Source organism: Bos indicus, chromosome 2, assembly GCF_029378745.1.
Source record: "Bos indicus isolate NIAB-ARS_2022 breed Sahiwal x Tharparkar chromosome 2, NIAB-ARS_B.indTharparkar_mat_pri_1.0, whole genome shotgun sequence".
Classification (NCBI taxonomy): Eukaryota; Metazoa; Chordata; class Mammalia; order Artiodactyla; family Bovidae; genus Bos; species Bos indicus.
The window spans coordinates 43579148-43601024 of record NC_091761.1 but is presented as its reverse complement, the minus strand read 5'-3'; the positions used below and the strand labels follow the sequence as shown (position 1 = coordinate 43601024).

The window sequence follows — 21877 nt, the reverse complement described above, 5'->3', positions numbered from 1 at the left end:
ATCATGATTTTCGAGAAAGTGCTCTCGTTTGAGGTGTGCCTATTATCACCTCAGCGTACTGTGAAGTGCAGGTGTGTGTATGCTTATTGAGTTCATTTTACACATTAGAACGTGCATGCAGCAGAAGGGGTGGGCTGAGGTGTGAACAGAGAACATCTTAACACAGAGGCTATCCGTAAAATCTCTTGCTTCCTAAACTAGATGGTGGCTGAAGCAACATCTTGATCTTTCATTTTCCCTTAGCATTTTATAGAGTTTAGCATAAACAATAGTTGCTTGGGAAAACCAATTTTGAGCCTTAAACACAAGGTTTGGTTTGATTTCCTGTGGTTGATAGAGCACCAGAGGCCAGTCCTTTAAGGTTGCTTATTCAATCTGGGAGTGCTTGTAGAAAGTTCACATGTAGTAAATTGTTAGTGCTAATTCTTTTGGTGTTTTAGAGCCAACTTGGGGATCTATTAAAACCAGCTCCACGTGGATGTGTTCTTTGGAGAGTATTGATATTGTCCATTGGAGCTGGCTTTAAAACATGTTCAAAAAGGTAAAAGGTGGAAAATTACTCAGGTGATAATTAAAGCAAATAAATATCTCATGACATAAATGGTCAAATTCTACAAAATGTGCATGCTGAAGAGTAGGTTAATGTACATGCTGACCCATGACACAGTCCCTAGAATCTAGCCTTGGGGACTTAAAGTGATTCTTGGTTGTTTGCAAATACTTAATTTCTGCTGAGGTAGAGTTGTGACGTTTATCAGGTGTGCATTTACTTAATAGGGGAGAATTTTTTTTGAATGAGACTTCCAAAATACAGAGAAAATTTATTACTAAGTTAAAAAAAAAAAAAATCCTTCCTTGCCTCGTAAGTGATTGAGGATAAAGATTTAAAAAGAAAACTTTGCTTACAGAGTGGATCAGCCACTGTGTTCTGAAAATGCTCAGATACTGCTCTTCTTAGCCACCTAAGCCTTAATTCTGTATGGTGGCATAATTATTGGAGGGATAGGGTAAAGATATCTTTTAAGAGCCAGGACAGAAAACTCTGTTCTCTGTTGGGATGACAGAATAGGAACCTCCGACAGGGAATTCATTAGCACATATGGCTGTGGGCAGTAGCTTTTTCATGTGATCACTTGATGGATGAGTCAGGTTGAGAAGCAACCTGTAGAAAGTGACTGCCCTGAATTCCAGGGAGGAGACTTGGGGGTCTGGTCTCATCTCTTAATGTCTACTTGCTCTGTAGATGTAACATCTTGGGTCATCATTTTTCTCATCGGTATCAGGAAAGGTTGATGTAAATAATATCATAGGTCTCCTTAAACGGTCAATACTATGGTTGGTTGTTGTTACTGGTTATGGTGGTGTTTTAACACAAGTTCAAATGTTGCCTTTAATTCTGTTTTTATATAAATAAAAAATCAGAGAAAAATTAATTTTATATTAACTATCATTCACCTTAGGAAAAAAGTTCAACTTTTTTTAAGCACAGAATAACATTAATAAATTTTTACTTATTTTAACTATATCGATTTTACTTATTGACATCTTTGTATGCTTTCTAAACTCCTTGAATATTGGTAAGTATCCATGTGCTTTTTCATATTAAATACATTTCAAATGTTGATTCAGAAAATGTATTTGAGATTAACCACATACTACAACAAATACAAGTCTTTTGTGTTAATGTTTAGTAAGTAGGATATTATAATCAATGTTTACTGGTTTCTGCAAATAATGTTAGTAAGGACAATGTCTCCTTCTTAGAAAGTCTTATTACGGTATAGCTGATGTTATGGATTAATAAATAAAAGGGAGGAACCTGCTCTGTTACTTTACGCCTAGGAAGTACCATTAAATGTGTAAGTTTGGTCTGCTTGCTGGAATCATTAAACTTTATTTGGAAGTGATGCGGAAATATGTGCCTGTGTGAATGACCTGTCCCATGTGCCTTAAAGAATAGTTGGCTTTGGTCAATCTATCTTCTGCAGTCACTTCTGCATTTAAATATAATTTAGCAAAGGATGATTCATTCCCTTCATAACACCTTTTCTTTTTTAAAACTTAGATTTCTTTGTTTTACACTAATAGCCACTGCTTTATTAGAAATAACTATCTCTCTAATATAAAACAGACAAGTGATTCCACTAACGAAATACAAACCTGAGGTTAAAATAAATTCAGAAGGGCAGAGGAAGGGAGAGAACTTTGGGTTTAGACTAAAAAGACTACAGATTCTTGGGTCAGACTAGTCATGTGGTTGTTTGAAGCAGCCCCAGATTCTGTGAGACCTTGGGCTGGAGTTATGACAGAGTGCAGCACCTTTTAAAAGTGTATTTTAGAAGCTGAAATTAGGCTTACTAACAGCAAAATCTGAACATTGTTTTTGCATTCAAAACTGAATTAGGCTATCTTCCGTTGCTGAACTGTTGTTTTCCAGGGTGAGGAAAGCAGACAGTCCTTAGAAAAAACATTCTTTAAAAGTAGTAGGAGCAAACCAGATTTTGCACAGTCAGGTATGTTGATGCAAGTGACTTACTGGGGTGCTTTTCAAAAATTTCTTTGGCTCATTAGTAGGCTTATGTAAATGAATCATCTTTTTTTCCTGTTTGATAGTTTTTGAATAGAAAATGTCAAAGTTCTGCTCAGCTGAGCTGTTGGAGACAAACCTGTCAATTCAGTTTTCAACTCTTAGTCCGCACCTGTGAGACTTCTGAAAGCGGTTAATATTAATCATGGCTTCCTTAAAAATTTTTAACTAGCTTAATTCAAGGAGAGGGAAGGTCTCTAGCCTCTTTTGTGGAGCATTTCTGTCATTGACTCTCGGAAAGTAGTTGACAGCTTTTGAAACTTGCTTTCGTTTCAGGCTTGGAGTTGCAGAGAAAACTTACCTGTTTTTCCTCTGAAGCTGTCATTTAAGGCTCATAATGAAACCCTTAGAACTGTCATCTGTCTGCTTTCCCCATCTTACACTGTCACTCTCTATGCCTTGTATACTCTGATAAATCTACAGAAGGGAGAACTAAGGCCTGGTAATATAGGGTCTCCAGAATGAACCCTGACGTTGTAACATCCTAACCGTTTGAACTGTCACCACATTTCTGTCTCAGTTTTAGCTGCTAGACCGGAGTTTGGGTGTGGGTGTGGAGGCATGCGCATATTGTTTAGGTTTTGCACATCAAAATTCAGTATCACAGGCTGATATGACAGCTGTATGATCTTGCCTAGGCTTAAACTCTGAAACAGGGACTCTTGAAAGCAGTGATGGGAAAATACAGTTAAAATTGGGTCAGATGATAGGAGATCTCTGTATAAGCTGGGTTTTACCCCTTCACTTGTTCACATATGTAATCCGCATGCATGTCATGTGTGCAAATCTAGCTTGGTCTGCACATTAGAGCCTGGCTTGTCGATGAGTCTCACATACAGTCTGATTTGTTATATGCTGTGAGTTCAGCATCACTGTCCATGGGTATATGGCCTGACAAGATGATAACAACTGTACAGAATTGTCTAGGCCTCACAGCCTGTGGAAACAGTTTTGTGGTGATGGGATGCTTGTGGTGATGGGTTCGTTAGTGGTGGTTTGACCTGCAATCTTCATTTAGGTGTAGGTACAGATAGAGAACAGTGTCCGTTTTTAAAGTGCATCTGCCCATGCTAAGAAAGTAATCCTTAGTTTTATAGAAGTTTCCCTTTTTATTTGTAGATACAATACTTTGCCAAGCAGAAGAACCCTGAAAAATTCAAGATTAGTGAGTAAGAAAGATGACGTGCATGTCTGTATCATGTGTTTACGTGCCATCATGAATTATCAGGTATGTTTCTGTTTATAATCCTTAAAAAAAATCTGAAATCATCAGACTCAATCTTGTTCTCTTTGGTATCTTTGTATTTCTATTTGAAGTAAATATCAGGATTTAATGAAATATTTTAGAGAAGAAAGGTCTGGTTCCTTCTACTGCTCATAATTCATTACCCTTTTAGTTAGCATTTCTGATGTGTAATGCATTTAAAGGGAAGACATTTTCCTCTTCCAGTGGTAAGCTTATCTAGATTACTTGGTAAGTGTTTTTGACTATTAGAGACAGAGTAAGCCACTGGTCTGGGGCAATAATGGAACAACTTTGGAACCTGGGAATGAGTAATCTCACACACTGCGTAGGTCATTGCTCCTCAAAGAGTTATGTGAGGACAGGCAAGGGATTATGATTACTGTGTTGGACCCTGTGGTTCCTCATCTTCATGAGAAGCACTTAGAGGATGCTTGGTAGAAGAGCAGAGTCCTCCTTAGATGACTGATACAGACTGTCTTCACTCTGAGAATCACTGGGAGTTACTAATTACAGTACGTGGGATTAATCCTAACGACAGAGTGGGAATTAGAGCCTGGAGTATCTACGGTGAGCTGAAGGGTCAAAAGTATAGTTATAAAATCAAACCATGGCTGAGAATTTAGACATGGTTCAAATAAGAAAATAGGATTTTATCTCCACTGACACAGATTCTATAGATGGATCCAAATAGAAACCGATGGTAAATACACAGATCAGTATTAGAGTTCAAACCCAACATAAACTTGCCAGATGAAATTTAAGAAGGGAAACATGCATTTATTCTCTCAGTCAATTAATTTTTTTGAGCATTGCCCAATAGATCCTATTCTAGGTGTAGGGAACACAGCAGCAAAAAAATAAATACCTCAGGGAACTTACTTTCTATTGGGGGGAGATGGTGATAGACAATCGGTGAACTATATACAGCACTCCAGATAATATTAGTGATGAAATAAAAGCTGACACTTACACAGTGCTTCCTACAGTCTAGAACTTTAAAACCTATTACTTAATTTAAGCCTCAAAAGAGTCCTGTGAGATTAGTAATATTACTCTCCCATGAGGGAGGAAACTGAAACACAGAGAAGTTAAGTATGGCTATAAGTGGTGAACTCGGCTTTGAACTGAGGAAGACTGGCTCCAGAGAACTAAGTCCTGTAGAAAAAATAATCAAGAAATAAGAATAAGTGCCAAAAATGCAAGTTCATTTTTAAATAGGCTAGCCAGAAAAGTGTCACGGAGAAGGTAACATTTATGTAACAACTAGAATAAGGGAACAAGGTAAGGAATATTTAAGAAAGAAAATTATAGTCAGAGAGAAGGGCAAGTGCAAAAGTTGCTGAGGTAGGAATAGGTCTGGTGTGCTCAGGTCAGTTTGGCTGGATCAGAATGAGTAAGTAGAGAGGAGCAGAAGGCGAAATCTGAAGTTACAGAGGGGTCCTGATTATGTAGGGCTTTAAGTCACTGAAAGGACACTGGCTTCACGCTCACTGGAATGCTGCTGAAGCATTCTGAGGAAAAGTGTGACTTGATCTGTCACTGGAATTTAGCATGATCCATCTGGCTTCTTTGTTAGGATTGACTCCAGGGGGCAAAGACAAAAGGAGGTAGACCTTTTAGAAGGCTGTTGCATTAGTTTAGGTGAGTGTTGATGGTGGCATGAACCAAGGTAATAGCAGCAGAGGTGATGAGAGGTGGCCAGGCTCTGGTTTTGTTTCGGTGGTAAGGACAGTAGCAGTGGGGATGTGGTGAGGCGTCAAGGACAGCTCGCAGTGGTTTGTCCTGGGCACCTCTGAGATGGAGTTGCCGTCTACTAAGCTGTGGAAGGCTCCAGGATGAGCAGATTTGGGAGACCTTATTAGTATTCCAGTTGGAGAGATGTTAACTGTGAGATGTCCATAGACATCTAAATCAGATCAGATCAGATCAGTCGCTCAGTCGTGTTCGACTCTTTGCGACCCCATGAATCGCAGCACACCAGGCCTCCCTGTCCATCATCAACTCCCAGAGTTCACTGAGACTCACGTCCATCGAGTCAGTGATGCCATCCAGCCATCTCATCCTCTGTCGTCCCCTTCTCCTCTTGCCCCCAATCCCTCCCAGCATTAGAGTCTTTTCCAATGAGTCAACTCTTCGCATGAGGTGGCCAAAGTACATCTAAATAGGGATCTTAAATAGGTGGTCAGAAATGCCAGTCGGGAGTTCAGGGTCTGGAGGTCTGGGCTGGAGCTACAAGTTTGAGAGTCAGTAGATGGCCTATAAAGACGGGGGAGTGAAAGAGATCAGCAGGGATAGACAGAGAAGCAAAGAATGAGCTGAGTCTCAAATAACTTTGGGCACCCTGTTTAAAGTCAGAGAGATGAGGGAATACTAGCTAGTCTGACAGGGAAGCAGCTGAGAAGTAGGAGCCAGGTCCAGGAGAGAGAGTGGTTGGCTGTGCCCAGTGCTGCTGCTGAGTCTTGTAAGATGAAGTTATGGCATGGGCTCTAGCAAAGTGCAGGTCTTGGATCATCTTGATACAGTTTCGTTGGAATGGCGGGGATGCAATGCCTGATGGACATGGTGTTGAGAGAGAATAGGAGGAGAGGAATTGGAGACCATGAGTGATTTAGAATTTTGCTGTAAAAGAACAGCAGAAAAATGAGACAGTGGCTGGACATAGGTTGTAGGGTCCAGAGAGATTCTGTTTTTGTTGTTTAAGATAAAAGAATTTGCATCATGTTTTTTATGCTAATAGTAATGAGTCAGAGAGAAAAATAATGATAGGGGAATGGGACAATTGCTGGAGCATATGATGTTCTTCGGTCTTCCCTGGTGGCTCAGATAGTAAAGAATCCACTTGCAGTGCAGGAGACCTGGATTTGATCCCTGGGTCGGGGTAATCCCCTGGAGCAGGGCATGGCAACCCACTTCAGTACTCTTGCCTGGAGAATTTCATGGACAGAGGAGCCTGGTGGGCTATAGTCCATGGGGTCACAAAGAGTCAGACATGACTGATAATGTTCTTGAGTAGTGAGAGGGATTGGAATCAAGAGCTTGAGTCGGCGAAGGGCCTTAGACGGGCCCATGGAGACTTCATCTTTGGGAAGAAGTAAGGAGGGGAGCCACAGATCTGTGTGGGTGTATTGATGCGGTGGTGGGAGCTTTTGGAAGTTTTTTTCCTAATTGCTTATGTTTTCTGGGTGTAATTGGAAATAAGGTCATGAGCTGAGAGTTTGCAGAAAAAGGAATAATTCCTCAGCTTGGCAGAATTGAGAATGATTCTTGATCCTTTTACTGAGCTTTGTTCATTTTATAGAAGGACGAGGTAACATGCCTCAGAGCAAAGCAGGTTTTCCCTAGGCTTTGGGTCCTAAGAGCCATTGCTGATAGAGAAGGGATTAGAGGTGGTGGTTGTCAACCCTGCTGTGTAGTGAAGTCAGCTCAAAGAAATTCACATGCCAGGGCCCCATCCTTGAGATTCAGAATAAATTGACCTGGAGTGAGTCCCGGAGAGCTGGTGTTTTGTTTTGTTGACTTTTCCAGGTGATTTTGCCAAATAGCAGGATTGAGATCACTGGCCTGGAGCCTTTTCATCATTTTGATAGAGACACATATAGTTTATTCATAGAGAATGGGAATATAGTACCTCGATAATAGCATCATTCCTGAAATAGAGAAATGTGTGCAGACACTGTGCTAGAGACATAAGTGTACTTATGATGATATAAAATTACATTAGATAGAAACTTCAGGTTTTTGCTTTTTAATCAACATTGACAGTTCTCTCAAATAACTCCTAATGCTTTGTTTTTTCCATACCCGTTTCAGTATGGTTTCAACATGGTCATGTCTCACCCACATGCTGTCAATGAGATTGCACTAAGCTTGAACAACAAGAATCCAAGGTAAGCTGGGTTCATAATATTCAAATCTTAATCAAACTAGGGACAGCAGACAGCTCGTCAAGAATCAAATTAGAGTTTGGAAACTTTCAAGAGTGATTTTTTGAATTTGGATTGCCAGTAGACTCCTCGGCTAAGTAGAATTTTCTTTTCATCAACATTACAGTTTTACATGTGGTGGAGTTGAGAAACTGGTGACAACTCTGGCCCTTCTCTTCAAGCTTTCATTCCTCTTGAGGCCTGGTTCTCAGCATCCTTGCAAATTTAGCAAAACTTGGTGAAGAGCATGAAGCTGCCAGGTTGTCAGGATTGGATCCAGGAGAGTCTTGATTCAGCCCTAGCCACACCACTTGGTGCTGAAAGCTCACTACAACTACTACTGCTTGTCCACACTTCATTTGCAACCTTTTCACATGTAACTTTTATTACCAAACCAAACAGAAAACACCACAAAACAAAAATAACTGCATGCAGGTTTCTTTTCATGTTCCCTTTCCTATAAAGGCAAGTGCCATATACTATTCATTTCACAGATTACCTCCAAAAGCCTGTCTTCATCAATTTATTTTAGTTAGTATAATGCCTTTTCTGTTCTAATGCATGTCTAGTTTCACACTGTTACTCCCTTTTATCAGATCTCTCTGACAAGATTGCACATCTGAAAACTGTTAATTCAGCTAAAAAATGTGATTAGAAGTTACAGCCTTTGTGATTGAAAATGCAATGCAAACTGTAAATCCTATTTAAATGTTGAATATTATTATTTCATACTTCCCCTGATGAACGCCTCTGCAACTTTGTGCTTGCTTCCTTAAGTTTACTAGAATCCCAAGTAGTCATGCTTCTTTGTCTCTCTATCTGACACTGAGGGAAGTCATTATTCATTTTTCTTAAGACAATTGATACTGTGGGTTTTCAGAATGGTCTTTGTTTAGAGGTTGGCAATAGCTTTTATTCCAGAAAAAAGATGAAATACTGAAGTAATCATACTCTGAAGCAGTGATGCTGTCCTTGACATTGTGTTTGAAAACTTAGGTTGTATCTCTAAGGTTTTCCTTCTAAAAATATTTTAGATGAAGTTTTATTTTCTTGAGTCAGAGAAAATATTCCTGTATTAGCACAGCTGTAAGCCAGCTCCTTTCAGATCCTGTATGGAAAGAAGTAGTTTTGGAAACTTGCATTATCATGGAAGATTTGTATGGAGCCACTGCAAATTAGCAGATTTGCAGTGTATTAATACGACATTGATTCGGTTGATTTTGAACTTTTTCAGCAAATGTTATTATATCTTTAACTCCAGAACCAGAGAAAATATTTATCCAATGGGTGATTTTACTGAAAATTCTGTGTTTCCTATCTTCTTTAACTCATTAAAAAATACTTTTTCGACCATATTACACGGAGTCAGTTGATGAAAGAACAGAAAGACTTAATCTTCTCAGAATTAATTTTCATTTATAAGTAACTTGTAATCCTGGGAGTGGGAAATATGCCTTGCAAACTTGCTACCCCAGAGAAGACACATGTGTAGAAGATCGTAAAAGTTTTAAAATGTATGTGTTTTTAATATAACTGTGCCTTAATTAGTAAACATTTAAAAAAATACACTGGCAAATATTTATTATCATATTCATCTTGGAAGGAACAGCTGACTCATCGTTCATTCACTTTCACTGATTTGTGAGTTTTTTCCTTCTTGTTTTGACAGAACAAAAGCCCTTGTCTTAGAGCTGTTGGCAGCCGTTTGTCTTGTCAGAGGCGGGCATGAAATCATTTTATCAGCATTTGACAACTTTAAGGAGGTAGGATATTCTCATCTTAAAAAGTATGTTCACATAAGCACCTTATGTTTGGACATCTTTGAACAGAATGATTTACCTTTTGTGTGTGTGTGCGTGTTATTGAAATAGAATTGACACATAATAGTTTCTTGTGTACAACATAGTAATAGTAATTTGATATTTATATATATTGCAAAATGATCACAGCAATAAATCTAGTTAATGTCCACCACCATGGTTTACTTTTTATTTATTCTAGGGCCCAAAGATATAATTGTTAATTTTCTCAAATGTCACTCAGGGAGAAGTCTAAATATCTTAAATGGAAGCATTAAGCTTTCTTGGCTGTCCCATTTCCAAGAAGAGTTAAAAACTCTTTGTAGCACTGCTTTTCCTATGGAGAATATGAAATAGCCAAGTCTGAAAACTGGTTTTGTTAAACGTATGTGGTTTTCATTATGGTTGTTACTTGAGCATCCACCTTGTACATTTTATGAGCTCTTTCATCATAGTTACTTTCCTCAAATCATATGTATGATCCCTGCTTTGCTAGATGCTATGAGGAACTGATCAAATAAATACGGACACTGATTTTTAGCAGTTTGTAATCTTAATCAAGCAGTCCTGTCACATGAAAACGATAAACCAATGGACATGCATGTTTGAAATGGAAACTAAATGACTACAAATGAAGAAACAATTACACACAGATAATGTGACCAGGGATTCTGAACCAAAATATCAAGACATCACAACTGAAATTATAGCCAGTTTCCTTTGGTGGTGGCATGCAGCATTCTATAGCCAAGAGGGGTGCCTGCCAACTCCCATGTATGTGTCTAACATCTGAGGCTACTTTGAGGTGGGACGTGACAAAAGTAATGGACACTTGGAGCCCCAGGTTATAAAAACAGGAGCATCAGCCAAGGTGTGCCTTTTATCCTGGTAATGCCATCTGATTTCAGATGCTTCTGCTTTAAGAGCCAAGCTGGATGAAAAATCCAGATCTCAGAGGGACTTCCAAACTCTCTCTCGTCTCTCCTGGGACCCTCTAGAGTAGAACACAACTATTCGGAATATTTATTGAGGACCTACTGTGTGCTGGCGGCTTGTCAGATACAACATGAAATTGTTTGGTTCTTATAGACTAGTGTTAATATCTCCATGTCATAGGAGAATAAAATTTCAAATATATCGTTTGCCCATGGCCCCATGGTCAGACAAACAGAAGAGCTGGAGTTAAGATTTGGTGCTCCTGATTTTGAACTTCTGTTTTGGGTGATGGTTGGACCTGGTTGTGTATCAGTATCCTGAGACAGGACCTAGGAGCCCGTGCTCCCGCTCTGCTCCCTTAATTGGATTCACTACCGCAGCTGACAGGTATACTAATGACTGACACACAATCCTCTTCATGGGCTGGCGAGCTTCAAAGATGCTTCTGTCAACAGGGAAACCGGTCCTCCTGCCTCTCTATTTACATGGCCTTCCTCCCCCGCTGTCACTGCCTTTAGATTTTTATATTATCCATTTTGCTAATTCCAATCATGGACAGAACCTAATACTGTCTTTTTCTGTATTCAGCCTTAGTAGTAAAAAAAATAACTGGGTTCTAAGAAAATGATGAAGAATAGTAGTAAATCTTTAAATTCATATTCTGGCTTCCAAAACATATAGAGTCTCTTTTTTTAAAAAATAAATTTATTCGTTTTAATTGGAGGCTAATTACTCTGCAACACTGTAGTGGCTCTGCCATACATTGACATGAATCAGCCACGGGTGTACATGCATTCCGCATCCTGAACCCCCCCTCCCACCTCCTTCCCCATCCCATCCCTCTGGGTCATCCCAGTGTACCAGCCCCGAGCACCCTGCCCCATAAAACACAGAGTCTTGAGAGATAAGAATGTGTGAGTGCTTGTCTGTGAATGTTTTTATTATGTCATAAACAGGATGTAAAACATGTATTTATAAATAAGGAGCTATGTGGGTGGATGGGTCTAAAATGAAAGTAAAACAGCATGTGAAGCTAATAGAACTTGAAAATCTTTATCATTAGATCATATCACATGCTGAAAAGTCTTTTCCATGCTGGAAGCACTCACTATACAGTTGTCAGTGGGCTTCCTTGGGCTTCCCTGAACAGCTCAGTTGGTAAAGAATCTGCCTGCAATGCAGGAGACCCTGGTTCGATTCCTGGGTTGGGAAGATCCCCTGGAGAAGGGATAGGCTACCCACTCCAGTATTCTTGGGCTTCCCTTGTGACTCAGCTGGTAAAGAATCTGCCTGCAATGTAGATATAACTGTTCTAATATTAACAAGCAACTGATTATACTGCAGATCAAATTATGCCTTGAAATTATAATTGTATAGAGTCAGTATTTATTGAAACCAGCAAATCATGAGATGAATGTTAAATTTGTTTTCTCTTAGATAAGGTAGAGTGCCTTTCTTACACATAATACAAAAGACTTACAGAATTGAGTTTTAACTGTCTGGTATCAGAATTGTATATGGTTTAGCCATTTAGGGCATTATGTGTACTCAGTTGAGAAAAACAAAAAGTAATCCTAAATCTTATAGCTGGTTAGTAGTACAGAGAACTAAGTTTTGACTTTGAATTTGTAGAGCTTTAACTCAGCTTTCCCTCATTTGTGTAATTTCTTATGAACGATCGTGGGTGTTTAAATTCTGATGTCTCCTTGGGCCAGCAGTTGCTTCTCAGAGAAAACAAACCATGTCACATGGGAGTGGGGACAAGGACAGTGCTGGTTCTGTGTGTGCTCTTGGCTTGCGCTGACCTCAAGCTGTGGTGTTCATGTAGACAGGCCAGGAGAAGGATTATCCTAATAACCAGAAACTACATTCTTAGGGGTAGGTGAGAAGAGCATCTACTTATTTATCTGTTCAATCTCAGGTTTGAACATTTATGTTAGTTTATGTTGATCTTTGTTTTAAAAAAATATAATGCCACCCACAGGTCAGTATCTTCTGAATTTCTTTTCTCTTTTGCTCCTATCTTTATGTGAGGGGATTTTTCCCCCCCATATATGTCACAGTGAACAGTACATTCGTTAATCATTTTAGCAAAATGTCAGTGAAATCTTGGGTTTAGGGAGGTTTGGGAGGCAGTTGTTCCTGATTAGGAAAAGTTGTCCTTATGGTCTCAGATGCCCAGTGCAGGTAGAATCTTGGTCAATGAGAAATGCTTATTGAGCTATAGCAGAGAGAACACACAGCCAGCCACCAGAATCCTCGGGAGGAGGACCATGGCAGGGTCTTTACCCTCAAGAAGATTGTTTTTCATGCTTTTATCTCATTTAGTAAGTGGGATTCCATTCGTCTCCTTAAAGAAAAATGAAGGGATTAACCCACCAGTTGCAGACTGGTGGGCTTCAACATCAGATATTGATATCTATTTTTGAAGATAAAGTAATGTGCATTAGAGTGTCAGACCCTCTGGGCTTGGATCACTGTTAGAACATAGCTGAGCGTACTGCTGCAATGTGGCACCAGATGCTGAGAGGATATTTAAAGACTACACATTTTAAGTATGTAGCACAGTTTTTTTCCTCTCTGCTTCTTGAGTCAACAAATCCATTCTCTCCTATTTCACTACCACTAATTAATTCAAACATAAATGAAAAGAAAGTATCTTTTAGCTTTTGACAGATTTTAACATGTGATTACATTAATTTCTCATATTTCAGTTAATATTCAAAATCCAAGCAAGTGTGATTTTCTGTGTTTTTGCAGTGAAATCTTATGGCTTGTCTTACAATATCTGAAGTATATATTTTAGGAAAATAGCACCTCCAGTTTAATGGTATCTGACGGTGAGAAGGGTTTCCCTGGTGGTTCAGTGGTAGAGAATCCATCTGCTAATGCAAGAGATGCAGGAGAAGTGGGTTTGATCCCTGGGTTGGGAAGATCCCCTGGAGGAGGAAATGGCAATTCACTACAGTATTCTTGCCTGGGAAATCCCATGGACAGAGGAGCCTGGCGGGCTACGGTGTGTAGGATCCCAAAGTCCGACTTGACTAAGCAGGCACGTGAGATGGTGGGAAGGATATTAACCCAAGACCTTGCTTTTAGTGGGTTTGGAGGTTTGGGACTAAGCCTGACATCACTGAGCAAGCACATATATCACCCTAATGTTTATCATAATAAATAAGTTTTAATTACATACTTTTTTTGTAATTACATAACTTTGTAATTACATAAATTACATAAATCTGTAAACATAAGTTTACAGATAGTAAACTTGTGCCAAGTATCATTTGTGACATGACTGAACCTTTAGTCATCTCTTATGCTCCTTGAATTCTTTTCCCTTAAAAAGTTTTTTTTTTTTTTTTAAGTAAAAGGAGTTAACACATCTGGTTGTGATGTTGAAACATCTCGTGAAAGTTTATGGTCCTGAATTGAGGATCAGGGTGAGAACAAGGAGTCATCTGTTTTTTCTAATTTAGCCACGTAGAAGGACAGAGTGCCATCTTCCCTAATTGATGCTTTCTTAGTTACCTAGCAATATATGTTCATGAGCATTTGGTCTACCAGAGAGAAGAAAGAATACATTTGAAAGTAAAGGTTGCTGTGTTGGTATTTACATTAGTTCAGGGTCTTGTTTACAAGAAGCAAAAACCGAGCCTAGCAGTGTCTAGGCTAAGATTGGAAGGATGGGTTGATTGGAAGGATGTCAGGAAATGCACAGAGATCATAAGGAGCCTGGAGAAACAGGCCTGGAAAATAGGCAGGCATTCCTAAAAGGTCGCTGGACTCAGGCTGCGACCTTGAAGCCTGGACACCATGAACAGTGTTTGGGGTTCTGGTCGTACTTTTTCTTTTCTCTCAAAGGACATGGGCCACAGCTAGCAACCCACTGGGTCATAAAGCTACACTTACTGGTTAAGGACATCAACTGGCCTCCACTTTGGAGTCAGAACACTATATTTAATCCAGTTTCCCTTAGGAACCCTGAGATCGCCTACCTAGACCTTGCTCTCCTCAACTTTTCTTAGTCAGGCTATTTCTTTTTGCTATATTCTTTGATGTAGCTGAGAAATTGCCTTTAAGAAAGTGTCCCCAAAAGTTGGTCAAAAAAAGTGTGCCTGTTTGGAATCACAAGGAAAAAGTACTGAGGCCGTGCAGACTCTGCAGCAGAATAGCTCACTATGACAGTAATAATAAAAATTCTCTGAGGTCTTTGAGCTACCCACTTCCCCAGACTGCTGGAAGGTGCACCTGGAATTCATCAGGATTCCAGATCGATTATAACTGTGTTCTCATCTGCTTCCAAAATGACAGCATCTGGCTTTAACAAATAAACCCGAGGCCTGAGTTTGGTTATTAAAGGCCCAACGCCTTCCCACTTTGGACCTTCCAGCACAGATAAATGGAGCCTTGTTGAAATGAGTCACTTGAGGCCACCAATTCTCTTGGACATAGCAGTCTTGGCAGGAGCCATTATTTTTTTCACCTATTGCTAGAAGGCTTGCTAAGTAAGCTGATGTGGTTTAGCTACTGGGCATCTGAAAGCACTTGTGCTGCACATGATTATGTTGATTTAAGAAAGCCTGTCAAGTTTTATTTACCCAATTGGGTAAATAATTACCCAATTGGGCAGGAAGGAGAGCAGACATTTTGGTGTGCTTCCAGCATCCTTCTGAATTTAATCCCGTCTAATCTAACCTCTCAAATATTTGAAGGGGGTAGGATTATAAACCCAGCACAAGCCATCCGGATAACTCATTCACTGGTAAAATTCTCAGCATAGAGGGCAGGGTACTTAGTTTTTTCAGTCTCTTCTTGAGTTATAAGCAAAGTAGTTGTTCAAATCTCAAACTCTGGGAGTGATAGTTCTAGAGCATGTGTGTATTTCACCCTAGCAGGCCAGAATTAGGTCAGTCTAATTTACCCGGACTCTTCTCCAGCCTGTCCATCTTCCAAGGATCAGGAAGTAAAGTCACCGTGATTGTCTTTTGGACTGTGTGTTCACTGTGGCAGTTGTTACTTGTTTGTAATAAATTACTCCGAACTTAGTCTTCTTAGGCTCATGGATTCTGTGTGCCAGGAGGTCAGGTTGGGCATGTCACGGTTAATTGTCTTTGGTCCTTTGCATCTAGGGTCTCATCAGGGAAGATCCGATTGACAAGGCGGGGTTTCACTTGGAGGGTTTCTCGCTCTTATGTCTAGTTTCTGGGCTGTGATGACTCAAAGGCTGAGTTTGTGAGTCAACCAGAGTTGCCTGCATGTGGAACTCCCTGTGGCTGGAGCTTCTTGTGGCCTGACAGCTGGCCTCTAACAGGGAGTGTCCAGGAGGGAGCAGCTGCAGAGCAGGCATTCAGAGAGCCAGAAGTCACAATGTGTCTTTTGAACTTTCCTCTGAAGTCATCAGTGTTGCTTTTGCTATGTTCTGTGGGTTACAAGCGAGTCACTAAGGCCAGCCCAGATGCTAAGGGGAAGGCAATGACTTGACTTCTTGATGGTGGAGTGTAAGGGTCATAATGCAGAAGAACATGTGGGTGGAAGAGTGTCCTGGGGTCATCTTTGGAAAATACAGTTCACCTTAATAACTTTTTGATAATTTATCCATTTAGCTGCTCCTCTTCTATTTTTTCTTTTTCACCCAGTGTAATACTTGGTTTCTCCTCAGAACCAAAAACTGTGTAAACTTTTTCATTGGAGAGAAAAAGAATGGTTATTACTTTTTTTGGAGGAGAAAGGAGCCATTTATATAGGGTTTCTGAGCCCGTGGTAATGAACTAGTTGCTTGTCTATCATCTCGGTCTTTATTGTGGAATAAGGAAGTGAAGGCTGGTATCCTGCTGAGAATCAAGGGATGAGTCATGCTAACTTGTAGGAAAAAAATTATGAGCATTTGCGTGCCCCTATCTGTCAGAAACAATGATAAACATTGGAAATAAGAAAATAAGTATGACCATTAAGAGTTCTACCCTTAAGAGGGAGCATCCCAATCCAATTAAGGAAACCAGTATTTCTGTAGTCATTGCTCTAGGCTGTATGAAGGTGAATGCCAGGTGCTTTGCAAAAAGAAGAACAACTAACCAGGAGGAGGAGAAGGACAGAGGGCAGATACGGGCTCTGAGCTGAAAGCTCATCCTGAAAGGGGATGCTTCCTATAGGAAAGGGTGCCTGAGCTGAGTTTAGGATGAATAAGAATTAACCAGGTATATTAATTTCTTGCCACTGTTGTAACAAATTGCCACAAGCTTTAATGGCTTATAACAACACAAATTTATTATTTTGCAGTTCTGTTGGTCATATCTATATAAAATATAGTCTATAGGGTGGTGTTCTCCTGGGGAATCTATTTCCTTGTCCTTTTCGGTTTCCAGAAATTGCTTCCATTCCTTGGCTCATGGCCCCTTCTCTTCTGGCCTCCTTCCTTTAATGACCATTGTGATTATATTTGGCTCACCCAGATAATCCAGGATAATCTACCCATGTCCATATCCTTGGCTTAATCATATCTTCAAAGTGCATATTTCCTTACACATAAGGTAAATAATCACAGTAATAGGATTAGGACTTAGATATCTTTGTGGCCTACTACATCAGGTAAAAATGTCATTTGATGTGAAGAACGTGGCATCTTCATAAAACTTCAAGGACTTTGTGTGCTGCGTGCTTAGTCGCTCAGCCCTGTCCAACTCTTTGTGACCCCATGGACTGTAGCCCACCAGGCTCCTCTGTCCATGTGCATTATCCAGGCAAGAATACTGGAGTGGGTTGCCATGCCCTCCTCCAGGGGATTTTTCCCAACCCAGGGATCAAACCCAGGTCTCCTGCATTGCAGGCTGATTCTTTACCATCTGAGCCCTTGGGAGCCCTCTAGGCCTTTAGTTCACCTTCTGTCTCCAGTCCACCTTAAGTCCAGTCTTACAGAAGGTAGGGTGTGGGAAGAGAACAGGTGGGATAGAAAGTTATGAGCAGATCATGAAAGCAATCCCTCATGACTTACTCCAGAGACTTCCTATTGCCCAGTGGCCTAAGGTCACACAAAGCAGGTGATATATTCCTCACTCTTCTTCAAGCAGGGGATGTTTCGGTTGACTCTCTCAGTTAGTAAAGAACTGGCTGTAACATTTAGCTGCAGAAGTCAGGTGGGTGGACCCAGGGTGAGGTCAGGTTGACAGAGTAGGCTGTGGGTGGGGTCTGAATTTTCTTTCAGACACTTTGACATTCATATGTCCAACTCCTTGGGCCTCTTCCTCCATTGACAGTTGTCTGCTCCCCCAGTGGTTGTATTCATTCATTTCTAACATCTTCAGGACTTTCCTGGGATGTGGGCCTGGGAAAGCTTCTTTTTTTTTTGAGTTAACAAAAGTACAGGAGATGATGATACTTGGGTCACACAGTGGTAAAGAATCTGTCTGCCAATGTAAGAGACTTAGGAGATATGAGTTTGATCCCTGGGTCAGGAAGATCCCCTGGAGGAGGAAATGGCAACTGCTTCAGTATTCTTGCCTGGAGAATCCCATGGACAGAGGAGGGCTACAGTCCATGGGGTTGCAGAGAGCTGGACATGACTGAGCCCACATGCACAAGGCAGATTATCATGATTTCTGGTGAGCATTTGTAGAGATGATTTGCCTCTCAACCCGACTTTAATTAGACCCTTGTCTCTCTCCACAAGACTGAATGCAATTTTGCACAACAGGGATCTTCATCTTCTATTTCACTTGTAGCAGCCACTTAAAAAAAAAAGATAGGGTGTTGCCTCCTTGTTTTTATGCATGTAAAATGCCATTTCTTAAACCTGTGCCCTTTGCCAACTGTAAAGCAGTTGGCCTGCATGCCCTGATATTATATTCTAGGAAAGTAATGAAAGATCTTGAGAGAAAGCAGCGAAAGCTGTATATTATTGCTTTAAGGCCCCAGAGAATCTGAAGCAAAGGCTGGCTCAGGGCCCTCCACATGGATGTTCACTTGGGAGGTGTTTCTTTGACATTGAGATGATGCTTTGGGTGTGGGTACATAAGGATGGTATGAAACACTCTGCTGTGTGTTGATAATAGAATTGAAGTCACAACCCTCTAACTTTGGCAATATCATCACCAAATACCACTAGAATGTGAATTTTCAGTTCCTGGTCAGGATTTGGTTGTCATTTTGGCATTTTCTGCAGAGTAACGCTAAAGGATCTTTAACTGTAGGATCTCTTTGGTTTCTTTTTCTATGTGAAAGCTGCTGCTACTAAGTTGCTTCAGTCATGTCCAACTCTTTGTGACCCCATAGACGGCAGCCTACCAGGCTCTGCTGTCCCTGGGATTCTCTAGGCAAGAACAGTGGAGTGGGTTGCCATTTCCTTCTCCAATGCAGGAAAGTGAAAAGTGAAAGTGAAGTCGCTCAGTCGTGTCCGACTCTTTGTGACCCCATGGACTGCAGCCTTCCAGGCTCCTCCATCCATGGGGTTTTCCAGGCAAGAGTACTGGAGTGGGGTGCCATTGCCTTCTCTGCTATGTGAAAGCACTGCCGCCCTATTCTCTCTCTCCCTCGCTCCATCCTGACTTGCATAGTAAGGATATATATTTTTTCAGCCTGTATCTTAGGACTTAAGTATACTTTAGTATTCTACCTTTGGTCTGGCTGTTTTTTAAGTTGTTTTAAATAAGTGGAACTAGAAAGAATTGCTTTTCAATGTCAAACAATTTTGAATTATAGGTTTTTTTTAGTTGTTGTTAAGTCTAGGCTAAGCAGTGGCTACACCAAGATATAGGACCACATGAACCATCTTACTAAATAAGCTTGTAGATCCAAATAGAGCTGTTAAAATAATTATGAAAGTGTTTGTAAAAAAAAAAAAAAAGATTTGTTAACTAGGAAAAGACAAATCATATTTATGTATCTGTGTGTATATATGTTGTATGTACGTACATGTATTATGAGTAACAGTAGAAAGATTATTTAGCGTAGTAATTAGTGATGTATGTGTGCTTAGTCGTGTCTGACTCCTTGTGACCCCATGGACTGTAGCCTGCCAGGCTCCTCTGACCATGGGATTCTCCAGGCAAGAATACTGGACTGGGTTGCCATGTCCTCCTCCAGGGGATCTTCCTGACCCAGGGATCAAACTCGTGCTTCTTTTGCCTTTTGATTTGGCAGGCAGATTCTTTACCACTGCACTGCCACCTGGGAAGCCCATTTATGCATAGTAGTAAGCCCTAAAGAGAAGCCAGTGAAAGAGTTTGGAGTAGCAGAGTTGCTTTCAATTTGCCTGTATGTTTATTTCTACTGCTTGCAATGTTTGAGAGGTAACATTTTGTCTCATGTAGCTAAATGTCCCTGTTGTGCAGAGTGGGATTTTCCCTTCCAGGAACTTTCCATTTGGCTTCCTCTTCAGAAAACGAAGATCATGGCATCTGGTCCCATCACTTCATGGGAAATAGATAGGGAAACAGTGGAAACAGTGTCAGACTTTATTTTTTGGGCTCCAAAATCACTGCAGATGGTGATTGCAGCCATGAAATTAAAAGACGCTTACTCCTTAGGAGGAACGTTATGTCCAACCTAGATAGCATATTGAAAAGCAGAGACATTACTTTGCCAACAAAGGTCCATCTAGTCAAGGCTGTGGTTTTTCCTGTGGTCATGTATGGATGTGAGAGTTGGACTGTGAAGAAGGCTGAGCACCGAAGAATTGATGCTTTTGAACTGTGGTGTTGGAGAAGACTCTTGAGAGTCCCTTGGACTGCGAGGAGATCCAACCAGGCCATTCTGAAGGAGATCAGCCCTGGGATTTCTTTGGAAGGAATGATGCTAAAGCTGAAACTCCAGTACTTTGGCCACCTCATGCGAAGAGTTGACTCATTGGAAAAGACTGTGATGCTGGGAGGGATTGGGGGCGGGAGGAGAAGGGGACGACAGAGGATGAGATGGCTGGATGGCATCACTGACTCAATGGACATAGGTCTGAGTGAATTCCGGGAGTTGGTAATGGACAGGGAGGCCTGGCGTGCTGCGATTCATGGGATTGCAAAGAGTCGGACACGACTGAGTGACTGAACTGAACTGAACTGTCCTTTCTAAAGATGCTCAGTTGTCTTTTGTGTAACATCTCTCCAAAAATAAAGGCATGGATCATTGCCACTTTTTTTTTTTTTTTTTCCAGGACTAGTAAGGCAGAATTCTTTGGAAGTTCTAGGGAATTGTTGAGCAAATTTCTTATCAGAGAAAAATCACTGTTGTAAGATCAGGAGAGTGTGACAGAAAATAAAAGCATGATTTTTGTCCCACAAAATTTCCATTGCTTTGAAAAAGACAGGACTGACTTTAATAGATACTTAGTTAAGGACCAAATGTAGGCTAAAATTAGCTATAACTCAAAACTTTTAGAGTTATGTTTATATTTAAATTTTTATTCCATTTTATAATTTAAGCTAAAGTTTTAGTTCTTTTTGCCAATGAATATGCTGATTGACCTTGACTCCCTTTCTGAGTGAAGTTCAAATTTCATTTGAAATTTAAATAATTCTAAAACATGAGCATGTTTATTTATTTGGGCTCCAAAGTCAGTACAGAAGGGTTTTGTTTTGGTTTGTTTTAAATTAACAAACAATCATCTTCAGAAAGAAAACATGAGCAGTGTTCATGAAAGTCTTGCATTTTATTCCATGTTTTAAATCTTACCTAGTATATTAGTTTGGAGAAGGCAATGGCACCCCACTCCGATACTCTTGCCTGGAAAATCCCATGGGCGGAGGAGCCTGATAGGCTGCAGTCCATGGGGTCGCTGAGAGTCAGACACGACTGAGCGACTCCACTTTCACTTTTCACTTTTCACTTTCATGCATTGGAGAAGGAAATGGCAACCCACTCCAGTGTTCTTGCCTGGAGAATCCCAGGGACAGGGGAGCCTGGTGGGCTGCAGTCCATGGGGTTACAAAGAGTCAGACACGACTGAGCGACTTCCCTTTCACTTTTCAGTTTCATGCATTGGAGAAGGAAATGGCAACCCACTCCAGTGTTCTTGCCTGGAGAATCCCAGGGACAGGGGAGCCTGGTGGGCTGCTGTCTATGGGGTCGCACAGAGTTGGACACGACTGAAGCGACTTAGCAGCAGCAGTATATTAGTTAAGTGTTTTAAAAAGGCATATGCATGTACAGAAATAGTAAAGGTACGTTTATTTGCTGAGTGCTGACAGGCTAGCATATATTACTCTAATTATAATCTCTACCCAGTGAATTAGGAATAAGCAAAGAGGGGTTCAGAGTAAATAGGCCAACTGACATACTTTAGTAAGTGGCAAGCTTGGCATTTTTATACAGATCCATTGAACTCGTAGTGTTACATAACATATTGTCAAGGCTCATAGTGTTATATAACATATTGTCACATATCAAACACCTTCTACACAAA

At 40.5% G+C, this 21877-nt stretch overlaps 1 protein-coding gene across 6 annotated transcripts in view; it reads left to right on the top strand.

Annotated features, from left to right (window-relative positions):
* Positions 1 to 21877, top strand: part of FMNL2 (formin like 2) — a 332468-nt gene that overhangs the window by 260564 nt on the left and 50027 nt on the right. For all 6 annotated transcript variants that reach the window (XM_070799509.1, XM_070799474.1, XM_070799495.1 and 3 more), the window contains 3 exons: positions 3707 to 3815; positions 7644 to 7720; positions 9426 to 9519. In XM_070799509.1, the coding sequence (XP_070655610.1) occupies positions 3707 to 3815; positions 7644 to 7720; positions 9426 to 9519 (280 nt within the window). The remainder of the gene's footprint in view (positions 1 to 3706; positions 3816 to 7643; positions 7721 to 9425; positions 9520 to 21877) is intronic.